Below are 20731 nucleotides of genomic sequence, written 5' to 3'. Positions count from 1 at the left end.
AAACATCTGATAATCTTAACAAGTTTGAAAGGACTATTCGGTGAAAATTCTGTAAAAATTTCTGACTGCCATTCATTTCATCTATTTTAGAACGCACCTGGTTGCAGGGCATTTAGAGACAGCTTATTCTGAAACTAGTAAAATGATAGTGATACCCAAAATGTACTTTTAAGTATTTTGAAATCTGATCTTCGAGTATTCTCTAATATTTTTATCTAACATTTTTTATAAAGAAAAAAATACAATTTATGAACGAAAATGTCGGAATTCTTTGCGTTTACGCGACCCGCGTAATAGATTCGCCATGCTTGAGGCATTGTCTACTTTGTAAACGTCGTGGTCTAAAATAGCCAATCAAGGCCAGTTGATTGGCATGCCTGCCCATGCCTATCTATAGTGACTATATAAGCATGTACTTCATAGTTCATTTAGTAGCATGCGCAGCACAAATCAGGGAGAGGTCAGTAAATAGTATTCAGAGAGAGAATCAAATTGTAAGAGTCGAAGAAATTAACCAGAGTTTCACAGACGGAGGTAAAATTTGATGTAAGTAGAATTGATCGTGTATTAGAGAACCGAGAAAGGCAGATCGAGAGTACTTGGTGCCTTTCGCTGAGTATGGTGGGCTTGACAGCACATAGTTTCCTCCTTAATTGCGACCCAACATTATTCTGAACTCTTCAGTAATGTGGTTTTTTGCTGAGCTAATGTAATGTTCGCAACATCAGTAGAGGGAGAAAAGTAGCCTTGAAACTGTAATTTCGATGAGCAAATCACAAGCACAATTCAGGGAGAGGTCAGTAAAAAGTATTCAGAGAGAATCAAACTGTAAGAGTCAAAGAAATTAGCCAGAGTGGGCTTGACAGCACATATTTTCCGCCTTAATTGCGACCCAACTTTATTCTGAACTCTTCAGTAACGTATTTTTTTTTGCTCAGCTAATGTATTGTTCGCAACATCATTAGTATGAAAATAGAAGCCTTAAAACTGTAATTTCGATGAACATTTAAAATTTTACATTGTACTTCCATTCCAAAGAATTGTGAAGCATTGTAGTCGCGTGAAAGTAAATGCAATGAAGTTTTCTTGGTTTTTCCGATGATACATGGTTTTTTGCCGCAGATACATGGTAACCAGAAATTAGTGTTGTATGGTGAACAGCTTGTTCTTGATTCATTGCTTTGTATGATTGTTGTTCTGATTGTCGTGTTTTGTTCACCTTCAAAATGTAACACCATCGACCGTATATTTGCTTCCCACAATTTCGGAAGTACTATAAGAAGTGGTTAGGATTTTCAGACAAATTTATGATAAATTCAACAGAAACATTGATACCAGTGATATTGTTTGTTTTGTCTGCGGTAAAGAACTGCACTTGACTTGAAGATTAGCTTTAGTTGTTTTATAAAGGACATTCAACTCTTTAAAAACATCTTTCGACAGTTCTTCTATTATCTTCAGTTCTGTATAATACAAAGTACAAAGTTGAATTTAAAGTGTGTAACAAAATGCTGATTGGACAAAACAGACAATAGCAATAGAACAATGTATGCATTTACAAGGAAAGTTTTAAATTAACATGATAAAGTTGATGATTAAGTGTGGGTCTCTCCCATTGAATGTGGATAGCTTCTTTGATTTTAAGTTGAAAAGTTGTGGAAGCGTGATCTAAGATGCTAAAACACCCATCGGAACAGAGTGTGACATTGTGGAGAATTATGTAGATGTCTGAAAATGTGAGAGACGAATCGATTCCAGGCTAACCGTACTGTAAAAATAGTAAAGTACTCGTGAAAATATTGAAATTTTACTCTGTGAAGGTCAAGTTACCACTCACACTTAGGAATATTCTTAGCAGCTCCGTTTTCTTCGGAAGGAATTCCAGCAATGCAGATGCAGCGGTCTTATAAATGAAAAAAATCTCAGAACCAGATTGAAATGACTTTATAAATACAGAATTGATATTTGTGTCATGTAAATAAAAAGTTGGATATACGAGGACACTACCTGTTTTAAACAGTAAATTTCGTAGACTTGAAATAAATCTATGTTCTCAAAAAAATTCTTAAAACGTTAACGTTAGAAAATTCCAAGATGTAATAAAGAAAGAAGAAGTCACTTACAAAGACAACTGAAATCTGTGCTAGAAAAACAAAATTTGGTCTATCAACATATGTCAGATTTGTGCTGTTATCTTCTAAAGGCATCTGGGGGTATACCCTACGGTATACATGAATGACGGAAACCCACGAGCAAGCGTTCGAGTTATCAGAACTGGGCTTTACTTCCAATTTTGCAAGCTTTCTCTTCAAATGTTTTAAACGATGCCCTGGATAACCTTGGAATTCTGAAAGAGCATAACTTTTAAACGTTACTTGACATAAGGGAGTAACAAATGGTAGCTCTGTTATTTACAGTTCTTTCTAGATTCCTTGATCTGGCCAATTCATGTACACCTTGACACAGAGTCTGTCACGTGACCCTTTAAGATAAAAGCCACCTGAATATTGTCGTTATGAAGGTCATTCAAGGTCTCTTCACTTCAGAGAACGCCACACTTAACTGACAAATTTCTAACCGGAAATTTTGTCTTTGATGGTGTGTACCGTGGCGGCAGTGGTGTTCCTACATGCACTTAACTCATATCGCGTTATAATAATAAACAAAATACTGCGATAAAAATGTGTGCCTACAGTTCCACCCACCCATAATTGTCAGGCCAATGAACCTGATGTCAATCGTCCATGACCAAATATAGCCATAATATGAGATAAGGCAACCCCCTCTGTGCAGGGAAACAAAGATTTTTATTGATTAACCCAAGCAGCTGTGACCGCATTGGTCTGAAGCTGCTAGCTTGTATACATTTCTAGATCAGGGACGAACTGATTCAAGACCATCACTCCACAAGCCTATTGAAGCAAAGATATCAAAAACCGTTGATTCAATCAATTCCTTTTCATGATATTTTCTTCCAACATCTGATATCTCCATGTTCTATACAGGGTATCCACTAGTTAACCATACTGTCACTTTGAATTAACAATTGGTTTATACTTTAGCGTGCGCTCATGGCCGATAAACGGGAATTTTAGACAGCGACAGAGAAGTTGCTCGAGGCGTCATTTCAAAACTTTCAACGCGCTCCATGTCTCCATGAACGCACGTATGAACCAATTGTTTTAAGACAACGTAAACGAAGTCGTTTGGATATTGTTTTCTTGCAGTTTAAAGCTTTGGGAAAAAACGGCGCTCCATAAATGTAAAATAAATCGAGTTTTTACTAAAAAAAAAAAAGCTCTGAAGAAATAAGGTTTAACAACTTGCTCCTAAACTAAAACAAATAATAGTTTTAGCCAAAATGTACTTTTGAGTATTTTAAAATCTTATCGCCAAGTAGTCTTTACTATTTTAATCTAACATTTTGATCAATGGAGAATGGAACCATTTAGTGGCACTTTGAAAAATTCTGACTGCCGGGCATTTGGTCTATTCGAGACTGTGCCCCGCAATCTGATCTTAAGCGTACAACTGCAAAGTGTCGACAACGGGGCGATATGTTCACTAAAAGCTAAATTAATCTTTGACATTTCTAAACAAACATCTGAAAATCTTAACAAGTTTGAAAGAACCTTTCGGTGGAAATTCTGTGAAAAGGTCTGGCTACCAGACACTTCGTCTTTTTTAGAAGGTACCTGGTTGCAGGGCATTTGGAGACTTATTCTGAAACTAGAAAAAATGATAGTTATAGCCAAAATGTAGATATTAGATATTTTGTGGCAAACTAAATATACAATTTATGAGCGAAAAATGTCTTAATTCTTTGCGTTTAAGCGACCCACGTAATAAATTCGCCATGCTTGAGGCATTGTCTACTTTGTAGACGTCGTGGTCTAAAATAGCCAATCAAGGCCAGTTGATTGGCATGCCTGCCCATGCCTATCTATAGTGACTATATAAGCATGTACTTCATAGTTCATTTAGTAGCATGCGCAGCACAAATCAGGGAGAGGTCAGTAAGAGATATTCAGAGATAATCAAATTGTAAGAGTCGAAGAAATTAACCAGAGTTCCACAGACTGAGGTAAAATTTAATGTAAGTAGGATTGATTGTGTATTAGAGAACCGAGAAAGGCAGATCGAGAGTACTTGGGGCCTTTCACTGAGTATGGTGGGCTTGATAGCACATAGTTTCCTCCTTAATTGCGACTCGTATGAAGATAGTAGCCTTGAAACTGTAATTTCGATGAACATTTGAAATTAACATTGGACTTCCATTCCAAAGTACTGTGAAGCATTGAAGACGAGTGAAAGCAAATGCAATGAAGCTCTCTTGGTTTTTCCGATGATACGTGGTTTTTTGACGCAGATACATGGTAACCAGAAATTAGTGTTGTATGGTGAACAGCTTGTTCTTGATTCATTGCTTTGTATGATTGTTGTTCTGATTGTCGTGTTTTGTTCACCTTCAAAATGTAACACCATCGACTGCGTATTTGTTTCCCACAGTTTCGAAAATACTATAAGAAGTGGTTAGGATTTTCAGACAAATTTATAATAAATTCAACTGAAACATTGATACCAGTGATAAGGTTTGTTTTGTCTGCGGTAAAGAGCTGCACTTGACGTGAAGATTAGCTTAGTTGTTTTATAAGGGACATTCATCTCTTTAAAAACATGCTTCGACAGTTCTTCTGTCATCTTCAGTTCTGAAGAATGCAGAGCACAAAGTTGAATTGATAGTGTGTAACAAAATGCTGATAGGACCTCTCACATTTTCAGACAACAACATAATTCTCCACAATGTCGCACTCTTTGTTCTGATTAGTGTTTTAAAATCTTAGATCACGCTTCCACAACATTTTCAACTTAAATTCAAAGAAGCTATCCACATTTAATGGGAGAACTTTCCTTATAAATGCATTCATTGTTCTTTTACTATTGTTTGTTTTGCCCAATCAGCATTTTGTTACACACTTTAAATTTAACTTTGTACTTTGTACCATTCATAATAGTATCGTAATTATACACGTGTGTGTTAAGGCTTTTCTCAGGGCTCGAAATCATTACAAAGCACTGCACTTAATATAATAAAAGCCTTCATCAGACAAGTCTATTTGACATTTCGCATTTTGTTCCTCAATATAGAATGGATGAGAAGCAGTACAAAATAAGCGTAACGAAGTATTTCGGAGAAGCAACAGCAAAAGTAACCAAAGAAACAACAGAAGATGAAATCAAACGTATCTATGCTGCACGGTCAGCAACATATGACGAGGTACTCTAAAACAGTAAAATAATAATAATAATGGTCTGGGAGACCATGTGGCACATTGCCCTTTGACCCACCGGACACCTGACCATCATTCAGGGTTGCGTTTCTCGAATGTTCCAGGCTACCGACCTGTAATACCAGTAATACCTTTCACGAGCCCGAAGGGTGAACGCAATTTGTGGTCTTTGAAAACATTTACACATGCTTATTTATTCCAAATTGCTCGAGAAAAATCATGTGATTACGTATTAATAATATACATGAAAAAATACTAGATAGCTTATCATAATTATGCAGAGGCAAAGCGCGCACATCAAGTGCAAAAAGAATTTATTCAAACCCTGCAAGTGACATTGTGCGTTCCGTCAAAACAACCGCGAACGATCAAAACAATAATATACAAAGATATTTTCACATCTTTAAGGCGCAAAAAAGTTCAAAATCCGGCTAAACAGTTGAAGGAATTGTTCGGTCTGGTTTGCTACTTCTTTGCACTGAATTAACCCTCTTCTGCATTGAATTACCTGAAAACTTCATTTATCTTAACCAATCAGGATTGAGTAATCTTTTCATGTACTTTATCAGCTAAAACTTGTTTATTTTACCTTGTTGCCTGATATTTTCTTTGTTGAAGTTCAATTTTTTTAAGGAAAAGTCTCGATTTTGATTGAAAACAGATCAGCTTTTCGGGTCCATAAAACTACCGGAGCTCTCGAGGAAAAGGGGCCCAAGGCGACACCAGACTAGTGTCGGATTTATCGAACACCTAATCTTAAAAACCAGCTTGAACTTTCTCATCATATAGGAATATTCAGCGGTTCGCGCTTCGTATTCGAAGCCACTGGCCGAATCTTTACATAACGCCCTTAAAGAAAATTACCAGGACAAACCAAAGGATCAGATCAAAATCATTGACGCTGGAGCTGGGACAGGGCTGATTGGAGTTGAGCTCAAGAAACTCGGATACACCAACCTATGTGCTCTGGACATCACAGATGAGATGTTAAAGGAAGCAAAGAAGAAAGAGGTCTATACTGAATTCATCTGCACGTCTTTGAATGGGCAGCCGATACCTCAGATTAAATCAGGGCAATTCGATGCTTTGATTTGTGGTGGGGCGCTCCTTACAGGACGTATCGGCTCATCTGCTTTCGTGGAGATGATAAGAATGGTTCAAACTGGTGGGTCTTTCGTAGGATTTTACCGAGGCACAGATATAATTGACCCACGGATGTCCGCGGGGAGTCTGTTCTGTGGCTAGTTGTTAGACTTGACACAATCAATCATTTGATCGCGTCCAAAGCATCTGTGGTTGAAGAAATTTGCTCAAAACCTTTGAGGAAATAATAATTTTTTTAACAAAAATGAAAAAAAGGATGATTTTAGATTGAGGACATATCAGGATTGTAAAAAAGGAAAAACGTGTAAAATCCTCTGGCAAGTTTTTTGCTTGGTTATTCTTGTTTTTTGAAAACTCAAACCGTAATGAAGACTCACGTAACACCCTTCTTGATATGTTTCCTTAACATCTGGCATCTGACCCTTAAATCTTTTTCTGGGGTCAAATCTTTTCTCTGCAAATTCGCTCACTGAATTTCTAGATACATCGAGAGCACGCCCCCAGGCTGGTCTCTTCAACTTCTCTTTGGATGATATTACAGGTTATAGGTTAACCCTTTAACTCCCATGAGTGACCAAGACGGAATTTCTCCTTACAGCATTAATATGATATCAAGCAGAAAAGTAATGGGAAAACAAAAGATGTTAATGAGGGTGTCATTGGTTAAGCCAATACCAAGTTCTATCATCATAGGAATTGTATGGCAAACACTAAAGAGAATTACTAGAAAGATCTCAGAAGCGAAAGAGTTAACCAACACTGAGAGTTAAATAAATGGACAAATAGGAAAAAGAATGGAAATTTCCCATGATAAAACCTTAAAAGATCCGCACTTCTTTGCAGGTGGTGTCCTCTGTTTTAACATACTGAAAGAGGAATTAGAACACTATCAAGAGATGATGACAGAGTTGGAGAAAGCTGGCGAGTGGATGTGCATATCCAAAGAATCTTCACCTTTCTTTGAAGCCGAGGACCTGCCCATTGAATGCTGGGGGTTCGTTTACAAAGTTTTGAAGAACTAAGAAACATGTACCATGGCAGTTAAGCCTAACTCATCCAGGCCATACTAGAAAATCATTCTTTTAGCCGACTTGAAACATCAGTTATAATGCTGTTGTGATGATTTGATGTTAAAACAAAAGAAAGTTTATGAAATAAATCAAACTGCTCAAACTACATTGCCCTAATGTTGTACTTACGTTTTTGCGCGTGCCGGTGGGCGGCGAGCCCGCACCCATTACAAATATTCTTTTACGGCTCGCGTTTTGTTTCCTGATATTTGTCATTGTACTAATTTCGAAACTACCAATGCTTTTTTCTTGGATTTAAACACAGCAGAGAAAAACAGCTTTTAAGGTGGAACTGATAAGTACCGGGACTCTCGAGAAATTTAGGGTCAAGACGGAGAAGAAACTACTTGTCCATTGAACAACTCAATGGTCATAAAATTGGCTGAAACATTCAACACAAACTCAAAACCTGTTATCAAAGCACAATTCTAACACAACCCTTGGTTTTTACTTGACTTCCACCATAAAAATCCAAAATAAGGAGGGATATTACAGTTTACCTCCGAAAGACGAAAGACCCCTAAACCTTAAGAACGATTTGTAAATAGAGCCATTTCTAAATTTGGTTTTTCTTTGCTCGACACCGGAAAGCTATAAAATACGAGCTATCGTATGACATTTTATTCCCTGAGCACAAGAAAGATCAGAAAACGTGTTCAGATAACAATTGAAAAATTGATAACTAATCACTTTAGCAGCAAAACAAGACAGAAAATGTTGCATTACTTTATGGCCGCCATGTTGATACTCCTTGCCACCAACTTGACGTTCCCATGCTAAGCGCTATAAATTTATATCAGACCTTTTGGCTAATAACTCATCAGCGAAAATTTCACAGACCTGAAACCTGGGAAATATTCTACAATAGCTCACTCTTTCTAGCAATCGAGCTATAAAGACAACGATGGAGAACGGCGAGGACTACAACCAACATGAAGGACCAAAAAAATATATAATTATATGACGAGGCAACATTTTCTCCCAAGAATTGACGGTTGCATGTCAACATATTTACCGTAGGCTTTCATGAGTACTGAATCTAAAGGCAGGTGTTTGATTTCAACGTGGACTCTGTGGTTATCAAATATTTTGGTGTTTTCAAGTACATATGTAATTACCAAATTTATAATTTAGCTGAGACAAAACTTAACAAGATTTTGGCAGAGCAGACGAATTTTGTAGCCTAGTGCGTACGGTACTTTACAAAGTAAATCTCACAAATGACATGGTATGCATCCTATCGTTTACAGTTGCTATTCAACCCTTTAACCCCTTAGAGTGACTGGCATCTAATTTCTCCTGACAATATCACCGCTGAATCACACATTATTGTCATGAGAACAAGACGATCTAAGATCGTAAGTCGGGCTACAGGTAGACGCGCTATTACAAGTGTTGACCATTCACGGTGCGCAGTGGTTCTAAAAGAAATACAGAGGTACCATGGTTCTTGTTTGTGGGCGTGGCGTAAAATTTTTTCACCCTTGAGAGGCACCAATTCTATAACGACACACTGTCACATATTTTTGGTGCAATACCCTGACAGGTATTACAGAGGTTGCTGCTGTGGACCTTTTTAGGCTGGACAGCCCAAGAGGTACTAAACCCGCCCTTTTTAACCTATGAAAGCTATAATGAGCACCTCAATCCCTTTCTAACTTTCTGAGCCTTATTACACTGTAGATGGTGTGCTTAAATGATGAAGAAAAAGTAATATGCTGAGTTTTGCTGTTATTCTTTAAGAAGGTTCGGTTAAGAAATTTGTTAATGAAACAAGTCAAACACATGCTGGTTCATTGCAAATAAATTATGAGATCTTTATCACATATAGTCTGTGTATTCATGTACTGTTTGAATCATTTATGATCAATAGCTTGGTAAGACAATGGGATCCCATTGGAGGTGTCAGTATGTTCTATAGCTAGTTGGAAAGTTTTGGACCCTCAGTGGATTGATGGGGTCTATAGCTCACCTAGAAAATTTTATCCTCTTAATTTTAAGATATCCTATCTAGTACATTTCATAAATCTGTGGTCTCCAGTGATAAACAGGATCCCTCAAAGGATTTTTCTGAAAGTGGGAAGCCATCTGTAATTTTATGCAGGGTCTAAACTGGGATTGGCAGAATCCCAGATGCAATCCCGCCTGGGATATGATTTCCCAGGTGGGAAACTATCTGAAATTTGAGGCAGGATCCTAAGACGGATTTGGGATTCTAGGTTTAATCCTGCCTGGGATGTGCTTTCCCAGGTGGGATGCTATTAGGAATTTAAGGCGGGATCCCAACTTCAATTGGCAGGATCCCATGTGGGATCCCATGCGGGATGTTCCATAATCCCAGGTGGGATCCCATGTGGGATGTTCCATAATCCCAGGTGGGATCCCATGCGGGATGTTCCATAATCCCAGGTGGGATCCCATGCGGGATGTTCCATAATCCCACCCGGGATGTTCCATAATCCCACCCGGGATGTTCCATAATCCCACCCGGGATGTTCCATAATCCCACCTGGGATGTTCCATAATCCCACCCGGGATGTTCCATAATCCCACCCGGGATGTTCCATAATCCCACCCGGGATCCCATGCGGGATGTTCCATAATCCCAGGTGGGATCCCATGCGGGATGTTCCATAATCCCACCCGGGATCCCACCTGAAAAAGGCGGGATCCCACCTGGGACACACATGGGATCCCAGGTGGGATTGGCGGGATCCCACCTTATATTTTTACCTGGGTTATACAATGTATTATTTGCCTTAAGCCATTGCAAGGCTTGTAAGGCAAAGTGAGGCCTTACTGCTTGAAAGTATACATGACCTCTGAATTGTGAATTAACAGGATTATATCAGATCTCTCAGGAGGGCATGGCAAAAGACTACTTGTTTGATCACATTCAACCGGTACATTACAAATTGCACCTTTTACTTTTCTCTGTTGACCTTTGGGCATAACGATAATCTTTTCAAATACTATTCTCTGAGCTATTAGTATCTGCTCTAGTTTTTAAGAGAGGCAAGCTCAAGTGTATCATCAACATACATGTTGTTTATCACAGCTTAACAAGGAACTTTACCTTGTTTAACTTTTGAGTTACATGTATTACAAACATACCTCTTACCATCAAATGAAGTCTGAATGCTAAAATAGTGTTGATTGGAGTATTTAGTACTTAAGAAGTTTTTAACTGATTTCTCATACAGCATTCTATTACATACACAGCATACATTATAAGGACCTTCTCTGATTTTCTCTTTGAATTCTTTAATGCAGACATCAATAGTTGGGATTGTCTCACTCTCATGCTGTAGTCTAACTTTGTATTTGATTTTTTTTTTTAGAACTTACCTGTTGCAGTCTTTTCTTTTTTGGAGCAGGTTCCATGTTGTCATAATTGCATTTTTGTCTGTGCTTTTCCATGATGTGTTTGATTTGATGAAGGTCCATGTTAGATGTGCAAGACAAAAATTGCATTTCATAGTGAACAATATCTGCTTTAAGTTTCTTTGTAACAATGTTAGAAATGGCTTGTACTAATGGTGGTTTACCACTTATTTTTATTTGTTGTATTGCAGGGTTCACAAGTATCTTCATAGGTCAATAAGGAAAACGTGTACTTTACTCTGACTGTTTGTTGAAAAATACAAGTAATACAGTAACTTGCAAGCCACAATAATAAACCTGTATTTCCACTGTAGTTGTTGAAAATTAAGTTTTCCAACTTGTTTTTTGTATTGTTTAAACTAGTGGATAACATCCCATAGCTTTGAGCTTTATGTTGAACTGATATCTCAACTCCACAAATATCAAGACTTGTGTATAAATCTGCCATTCTTAGACACCTGTTGATGCCCGTGTTATGATATAATTTATTTCCTTGGTCAGCTATGCAACAAAGAGTTCTGGAATTTCAATAACTACAAGACTTTGCCACTGAATGACACATTGTATAAAGCCCCACAGCAGAACATTGTTTGCAAGAGCAGTTGTGTTCTTCTCTCAAATTGTTCACTCTAGTTACTTCATATGTACTAATCTGCACTCCTCTAAGTTCATAATTGTCACTGAGGGAGTGTATAGTCTGGAAACACTGTACTAAGCCCTGAATAGATGGTACTTCTAATAGTACACATGTACCTGAGGGATGGCTTCTACCATATTCGTCTCTTGCATGAGAGTCAAATATCTTATAATTCCCATTATCAGTATGATAGATACTGACACCGATACATTCTATTGTCAGAATAAATGAAGAGTAATTTTGTGATAAGAGTTATTCAAAAGACCTGTCTCTAGACATACTGTGCTGATATCCCTCAATTATTGAATTAAGTGTAGCTTTCACTATAATTAAGTTGGTAGTTTTCCTCAGACAAATCAATCATTGACAGTAGGTAATTCAGTTTGCAGTTTAAATACACCTGCCCTGTAAATTGTGACAGCGTTGAATACAATTAAGAACCCATCTCCAAAATTTGTACCAGGTCATCGCAGGTATGTATTCCTTTTATCTTCTTATAAATCAAAGCAATCAAACTCATAGCAACACATTGTTTTCCAGCATTTTCACCAAAAGTACACAATATCACCTTCACTATATGGTGCCTTCATTGTTAGAGTAGGATCAATACCATATATAGGAGGTCCAGGATTTGTTTCAATGTCATTACACAGATTCAGCGTAGCACAATGACCTCTGTGGCTCGTATTCTTGTACACACTTAATAATGTATTACAGCTATACAAAGATAGATATTTGCCCAAAGACTCTCGACAACTCGACGATTTTCGATTCAGTGTTGACCGTGTAGAATGCCATTTTTTTCTCTTCTTTTGTACAAACTTGATACTGTCATTATTGCTCCTTGTTCTAAGTCTGCATTTGACGTAGCAATACATTTTTTACGAGACAGAAATTTTTTAAGCATTCGCCTGCACACTAACTTCTCTATTTGTTTGTTTTTACAGGTATTCTGCTGGGCTCAAGATCGAATCGTCTTCGCACATGGTAATCACCATTGTTAATACTACAATGATTAACAAACATCGCATAACGAGACCTGAATTCTTTTGCATATTTTATTTCTTTTGCAACATCATTTTGTTGTGTACACAACGCTGATTCGCCACTCTTTTGTTCTATACATAGCGCTACATTGTCCAATACATCATCACATTCATTTGACACCACTTCGTTTGGTACCAAACAAACATTCCTCCTCAACAATATGCGCACAAATGCGACAAAACTACTGGAAAAAATGGAAAAATAACAGCTGATAATGTACTCTGTTTGAGCAAAAACATAACGAATGTAAGCTTAATAACCACGAGAGAGGTCATATAAATATAACAACCATGTTTGTCCTCACTCTGATGAAAGTCCAACATGGCATCTTTGTCGTCGTTTCCTAGAGTTTGATAACGAGGCACCTTGTCTTTATCAGCAAATGTTCTTCGGTCACTCTGTCCACATTTTCTGTTCACTGATAACTCATTTGATTTCTGGTTTGATTATAGTGTGACCTTCGCTAAATCATTTTATTCTTTTGCTATTTTGAGTTCGCGGAACGACCCGTTTCGAAATATACGCTCATTACACAGGCCATCTTTTAGAGTGGGTCTACCGCGAACGGTGTGTAGGTCTGTATGCCTGAGCGTAGAAAAGATGACACCATTCGCTAAGGGCGACCCTAAAAGCCGGAACGGCGGAATGGCGGAATGGCGGAATGGCGGAAAATGACCCCAAATCCTAAAACACGGAACGGCGGAAAATGACCCCAAATCCTAAAACACGGAACGGCGAAAAATGACCCCAAATCCTAAAACACGGAACGGCGGAAAATGACCCCAAATCCTAAAACACGGAACGGATGTCAGGGCATGTTGCACAAATTTTGTACAAAGACACCAAGCGCTTGGCTCATTTATCCTCACGACGATAACGCGCGTGACTAAAATTAAGTGTTACTAATTTTTTCCTTTCACTGAGTGGTATAAATAATAATGAACCATTATGCATGAAAGATAACTGCGTTTTCGCGTTGTAAACCTGTTTAGTTACCTTTTGTTATGCAAAATTTGCCATGAGTTTTAGTCGCGGCATAAAAAGTCGCACAGCATGTGAAAACCAACTCGACATACCACATTACAATAAACAATTATAACTTTGACACGTTTCCTGGTCACGTCTGCATTGATTTATTGAAACAATAATATCTCATATGCTTGTAACTGTGAGAACATCACAGGAACGTTTTCAGGCTTCTCAAAATATGACAACGTTCAGCCCTAGCTCCAAACTTAGACTAGCGTGAGAGCAAGCCCTCGTTACGAGCCCTTCAATACGAGCGTCTTTTCATCCACGACTAAGTTTTGGGACTTGAGTAACACTAGTTGAAGCGAGGTTTGCAGTGTGTCACGCGCGTGGGAATTTCTCATGGCGTGAAAAGACAAAAGAAAGTTAGCAGAAGGAAGCCGTCAAGAAGAATTTAAAGAATTTCTTCGCGACCAGGTGTCCAAAATACCACCGTGCCCAAACTTAGACTAGCGTGAGAGCAAGCCCTCGCTACGAGCCCTTCAATACGAGCGTTTTTTCATCCACGAATAAGTTTTGGGACTTGAGTAACACTAGTTGAAGAGAGGTTTGCAGGGTGTCACGCGCGTGGGAATTTCTCATGGCGTGAAAAGACAAAAGAAAGTTAGCAGAAGGAAGCCGTCAAGAAGAATTTGAAGAATTTCTTCGCGACCAGGTGTCCAAAACACTACCATCCTTCTGTGCACACGGTTCCATGCACACAGCTTGAAACCTAACGATATGTTTACTTTTAATCCCATGGAGTATTTTTGCCTCTTTGAGGAAAAGACGCTTTTCCTTCTCGTCCTCACCTAACAGTTTTTTGATAACGACCTTCTCAGAATTGTTTCTCGCCACAAAAACCAAACCATAGGATCCTCGACCGATAGCCTCTTCTTTGTCTCGCAACTGCTTCCACTCGAATAATGGTAAACCATGACAATCCAAAGATCCGTCTGAATTACACTTCCCTTTCAGAAAGGGCAATTTAAACGCCATAGAATTGATGATTTGCAATTTGTTGAGGAACAGAAGAAATCCGCTGAACGAATTGGTGAAATAGCCTCTTTTTTGTTTAGAAAGTTTATTTCTTCGCTGATATGTAAGCCGTAAATTTCACAATAGGATGGTGGTCTTTTGGACACCTGGTCGCGAAGAAATTCTTCAAATTCTTCTTGACGGCTTCCTTCGGCTAACTTTCTTTTGTCTTTTCACGCCATGAGAAATTCCCACGCGCGTGACACACTGCAAACCTCGCTTCAACTAGTGTTACTCAAGTCCCAGAACTTATTCGTGGATGAAAAAACGCTCGTATTGAAGGGCTCGTAACGAGGGCTTGCTCTCACGCTAGTCTAAGTTTGGAGCTGGGGCTGAACGTTGTCATATTTTGAGAAGCCTGAAAACGTTCCTGTGATGTTCTCACATTTACAAGCATATGAGATATTATTGTTTCAATAAATCAATACAGACGTGACCAGGAAACGTATCAAAGTTACAATTGTTTATTGTAATGTGGTATGTCGAGTTGGTTTTCACATGCTATGCGACTTGGGGCTGAACGTTGTCATATTTTGAGAAGCCTGAAAACGTTCCTGTGATGTTCTCACATTTACAAGCATATGAGATATTATTGTTTCAATAAATCAATACAGACGTGACCAGGAAACGTGTCAAAGTTACAATTGTTTATTGTAATGTGGTATGTCGAGTTGGTTTTCACATGCTGTGCGACTTTTTATGCCGCGACTAAAACTCATGGCAAATTTTGCATAACAAAAGGTAACTAAACAGGTTAACAACGCGAAAACGCAGCTATCTTTCATGCATAATGGTTCATTATTATTTATACCACTCAGTAAAAGAAAAAAATTAATAACACTTAATTTTTGTCACGCGTGTTATCGTCGTGGGGATAAATGAGCCAAGCGCTTGGTGTCTTTGTACAAAATTTGTGCAACATGCCCTGCTATCCGTTCCGTGTTTTAGGATTTGGGGTCATTTTCCGCCGTTCCGTGTTTTAGGATTTGGGGTCATTTTCCGCCGTTCCGTGTTTTAGGATTTGGGGTCATTTTCCGCCGTTCCGTGTTTTAGGATTTGGGGTCATTTTCCGCCGTTCCGTGTTTTAGGATTTGGGGTCATTTTCCGCCGTTCCGTGTTTTAGGATTTGGGGTCATTTTCCGCCGTTCCGCCATTCCGCCATTCCGCCGTTCCGCCGTTCCGGCTTTTAGGGTCGCCCTTCGCTAAGATATTCGACAAATCCGCCATGTTCGACATGGTGGAAAGAAGGTTGCGCCTCTATTACGTGTCTGCGGTATTTCCCATCGCACGTGACTGGGCTTTGTGGAGAAACCCGAGGGTAAACCTATGGTCGGTCGCCCGACTAATAAAGGAACTGATCGGCAACTAAAGAAACTCTTGATTGTTAGACAAATTCTCCTTGTCAGCAACTTAGTTATTGTACAGAGAACAGTATGGAAATATGAATACTGATGTTACGGTGTAAAGGGTTGAGGTCATTAGTGTTCTTACCCCACAAGGTACAAACTGAAGAAAATCCTTCCAAAGTTAAGGTTTTCAACAAACAGTTAAATGATCAGGACACCTTCCAGACCATCACAAAGTACATACAGTCGGTTTGACTGACTGAATTACGTACATACCATCGAATTGACAGACCCACTTAAAGACAAAATTAATCGTCTGGCTGATTGACTTGCCAGCCAATCAAGTTTTAACCTACTTCATGATTCATTGTACAAGAGCGAGAATACCGCGTATCTGTAGATTTCAGGTACACTTTATGGACTAATAATTATTATTAAAATTGCGTGATTTTTCCACAAACTATATATCAAATTGTTCTATACAACTACCGCAAAATGTACCGTGAACCGATGAAATGACGCGCGTGATTAGTGTCAGTACAGGCATAAATTTGGTCCATCATATCTCTAAAGCAAACACGGTTACCTTTTTTTCCTTTGGTGTGTTTCGAGACAGATATTGGTGGGGAACATGTAAGGAACGTTTTAAAAAAATTGTTCAGTAACATTTTTTTTTTCTGAGGAATCACCTTCAAATGCCTATCACACAAAACTTTTGAAATTACGACCGATAGCGATGTATACTTACCTTCAGCAAGCTCTACCGAGAGTTGTGATACATCTTACTAAAGAAGCAAAGAAAAAATGGAAGTTGCGAGCACGGTTCAGCCCCACAAAGGAGAACCGCCTGCATCAAACGAAGATTTCGACGAAGACTGACTAAGATGCTTTCTCGCCTGCGGTTTTCAGGTCAAGACTAGAACAACAAACTCCCGTTACTAAATAATTAGTTTGTTGCGTTTTTGTTTTGTTTTCTATAGCGAAATCTATGTTAAAAATGGGTAGTGTGTTCGCTTCTGTTGCCATAACACTTCCTTGCACTAAGAGCGGCGAAGGTTCCCCTCGCTCAGTGCTCTAGAGTTTCGTTACTGTAGAGTAATTCCCTTAGCAAACCAAAAGCGAACTTTTGACGAAAGAATCAGCTGTATCGCGAGGCACGATCATTTTTCGCCGAGAGGTCATCGGGCAGTTTCACTGCAAGTTGCTCCTTTCCTCAGAGGGTGCAAAGGCAGTGGCTATCGTCGTCGAGCTGGTCAAACCGAAAACGAGTGATTTTATAATAATCTGATTCAAGTTAATCTTAAAGAGGGATTTTAAAAGAGAAAAACTTCTTTAGTTTAAATGCAGCATTGCCATATTACCCATTTCGCCCAAAGGATAAATGAATATTTCGTATGTATCGACTTTCAAACAGCACTTGGATTCGCTATCATCCAATTCAATAAAACTTGTGTTTCTTTATTTATCTCGTTGCAGTGCTGTTATCACAATGACATTGCCACCGTTGCTACTTTTAGTTTCTTAAGAGCAGGGAGAAATGATGGCTCGTGGGATTGATTTTCGGAAACCTAGGTTGGGAGAATGCACGGCCGCCTCGAGCTTGTGTTTATGCCAGCATCCGCCAGAGGTTTTGCACTGTTCACGCAACAGAATATCGGTCAGTTCAGGAAAGGGCTTGAACTTTATTACAAATGATATAGTTCTGTTACTAAAACACGATGGAAACAAGAATTGGTTCGATTTTCATACGATGAGAAAAGTGCAAATGTAGTTATGTGTGAAGACAAGGAACGTAAGTACATCTGTAGCGCGTGAAATAAACAACAACAAGGAGCTTGCCATTCTTCGCTTGCGAAATGCCAGCCGAAAAGAATCAATCGTGTTCGGTGTGGGAACAGGTCCCTTTTTTTTAGCAGAATTCATTGGTTATCTTCCCCTGATTTGACTAGTGGTATGTGTTAGTAAGAGCCGTCTTCGAAGCCGGTACGGAGCATAAGGCCAATGACTTTGAAGAGTAAAATCTCCTCGATGACAACGATCGAAACGCGTCCATTTTGGCCATACAGCTTCATCCTTTGGAAAGTAATGTATAGAAATACTCGGTATATGTGTATTATTCTTGTAGCTAACATCATTTGGCGCTCCGGCAACGCAATACGTTCGTCCTTTCCTCTGGATTTCTCCTCTCTCCATTGTAGTTGCCGACGTGTCTTCACAGTTTCCCACGTCACAGCTATGTAATATGATCGTTTTGGTTGCGCGCTTTAGAGGGACACTTTTTGGCCGCCAAATCGTACTTTCAATGCACGAAAAAGTGAACAAGGAGAACTCGTCAGGCGCTAAGGTCGATTAATTCTAATTCTGAATACCGCTATCAGCCAGAAAATCAAAAAAATTTTCGTGTCATAGGCACGTTAAGTATCTATTTTTATAAGTTCCACTCTGGTTCAGTTCTTTGACTGACAGCCAATCCACAAAAAAAATTCTCGGATTAGAACTATACATGAATGTCAAAATGAATCTTGAAGGGGGGGGGGAATTTAGCGATCCCTTGAGCTTTTAAACTGGATATTTATTGTAAAAGGGGTTTGAACTGTTGCTAGGTCGTCCAATTTCAAAGCTGAACCCCCAGATTATTAAGCTAAAAAACTCCAGTGTAAATACTTCATCATCTAGGTATGCTAGCTGAAATTGTTTTTTCCCGTTTAAGCCTAACCGGTTTTCAACTCGCACCCGTTAGTTATTTGTACAGCTCTAAGTATAGGAGCCAAATTTTCAGTGAACAAGGACAGTGCTGTATTCTGGAACGGTTATTACGTGTACATGTATTTAGAACCACTAAGTTTACTTTATCTATGTAAAAATGTATGTCTTCAACTTCTGTGCTCGATATCTTAGCTCTTGTTTTTCTTCCATACATTCGGCTAAACTTCCTAAGCTAAACGTTCTTATCAAAAAGCCCCAAAGCGACAGTTTATTGTACAAGAATGGTAAGATATGATTCCTTAATTGTTAATTATTAACAGGATAATTGAAATTCAACACCAACCCGTTGGCTCAAACCCCGCTAAGAAGAACTATTGTTCGTTCCCCTTAGGAGTTAGAGTGTGCGGTGTTCTACTGTATGCATAAATGACGGAATCCCACGAGCAAGCGTTTGAGTTATCAGAACTGGGCTTTACTTCCAATTTTGCAAGCTTTCTCTGCAAATGTTTTAAACGATGCCCTGGATAGCCTTGGCGAGGACGAGCATTACTTTTAAACGACATAAGGGCGTAACAAGTGGCAGCTCTGTTATTTACAATTCTTTCTAGATTCCTTGATCTGGCTAATTCATGTACACTCTGACACAGAGTCTGTCACAAGACCCTTGAATACAAAAGCCACCTGAACATTATCGTTATTAGGTTATTCAAGGTCTCTTCACTTCAGAGAACGCCTCACTCTTAACTGACAAATTCCAAACGAAATTTCGTCTTTGACGGTGTGGTGTTCTTACTTGCACTTAACTCATATTGCGTCGTAATAACAACAAATACTGCGATAAAAATGCGTACGTACAGTACCACCCACCCCAAATTGTCAGGCCAATAAACCTGATGAGATTAGTCAACCCACTCAGTGCAGTGAAACAAAGATTTTGATTGATTTACTCAGGCAGCTGTGACCGCGTGGGTCTGTAGCTGCTCGTTTGTCTACATTTCTGTGCACCCATGAACGGATTCAAGACCATTACTCCACAAGATCGCCCCGTCTTCAAGGTGGCCTTCTGGTATTCCTGGCTCGTATCTCGGGAGACCTTTATTGCCTTCCAGAAAACCTACGATGAGATTGTTAACACTCTTTTTACTTGCCAAGATGAAGACGAGCGTTGGAAGTTTATGCGAAGCATGTTCGATTTCGATGATTACGTCGACACAGTTCCAATTAACGCAGCCAACCTTCCCGTCACCTTCGAGGAATTCAAACGTCTCATGAGTTATTGTGTTGAGTTCTCGGGAAAGTTTCTTTACTCTCATAGTCACTCTCTCGAACAAGGCGAATTAATGACAACCATAAGGAAGTGCTAAGGGTTAACCTGCAATGCACTGGGATAGTGGAAATATTGCCTGTTATTTCACGCAAAGAAACTGACATAAGCTCCAGTGGGGTGTGTCCTTAAGCTTGCCAGTAGACTTCACCAGCTTGTCCTTATATGTAATTTACAGTTAAAACCAAACGGTCTTTACCCGTAGTTTTTGTAAGCCGTTTGGATCGGTTCTCAATCCGTTCAAATCTTTTCTATCTTAGACCACTAATATCCTCTTGAAATCGTCATATTCCAGCCATTTTCAGCGTTTGTCTGCCTTTTAAAAGACTGTCAAACGACTAACATTCTCATAAAACACAAAGCTTATCTGCGAATTAAGTGCACTAGCCTTCATAAATCGCTTTTCACCACGAAAACGAAAGCTTTAGTTTGTTACTGTAAGATCATAATTTTTTTTTTATTATTCACCATCCAACAGTTTGGTAACGAGTTATAGGCATTTATTGTTCAGTTTATACTGTATTGACGCTGAAAAACCTATTCAGGGAGCTTCAACTGATAAAGATCTGCTTCTATATCTATCTGTATATATGTATCTAGTTCAAACAGCTTAGATCGTTTCAGCAAACAATATTGGATTTTAACCGTCGCCACGAACAGCCAATGAATTTGAACAAATATTTAAAACTTTCGGGCGAAATAAAGCTATGTTAGTATTAAGAACAATTGTAATATATCAATTGCACGTTCTGCAATCATTTGCCTATCAATGTCGC

The 20731-nt window shown here is 38.9% G+C and overlaps 1 protein-coding gene across 3 annotated transcripts; it reads left to right on the top strand.

Annotated features, from left to right (window-relative positions):
• The first annotated feature begins 430 nt into the window (after positions 1-430).
• Positions 431-7573, top strand: LOC113673326 (methyltransferase-like protein 27). 3 transcript variants are annotated; one of them, XM_027189718.2, is made up of 4 exons: positions 431-546; positions 5149-5278; positions 6081-6456; positions 7239-7573. In XM_027189718.2, exons 2-4 carry the CDS (start codon positions 5150-5152, stop codon positions 7415-7417), a joined length of 684 nt encoding a protein of 227 aa, XP_027045519.2. In that variant the 5' UTR covers positions 431-546; position 5149; the 3' UTR covers positions 7418-7573. The 3 variants fall into 3 exon arrangements, with proteins under 3 accessions (XP_027045519.2, XP_089050814.1, XP_089050815.1); XM_089194688.1 differs by lacking the exon at positions 431-546 and adding an exon at positions 3986-4084; XM_089194689.1 differs by lacking the exon at positions 431-546 and adding an exon at positions 3997-4096.
• Positions 7574-20731: the final 13158 nt, after the last annotated feature.

Source organism: Pocillopora damicornis, chromosome 14 (assembly GCF_964200805.1).
Source record: "Pocillopora damicornis chromosome 14, jaPocDami1.2, whole genome shotgun sequence".
NCBI classification, from domain to species: Eukaryota; Metazoa; Cnidaria; class Anthozoa; order Scleractinia; family Pocilloporidae; genus Pocillopora; species Pocillopora damicornis.
This window is presented reverse-complemented; position numbering and strand designations above follow the sequence as displayed.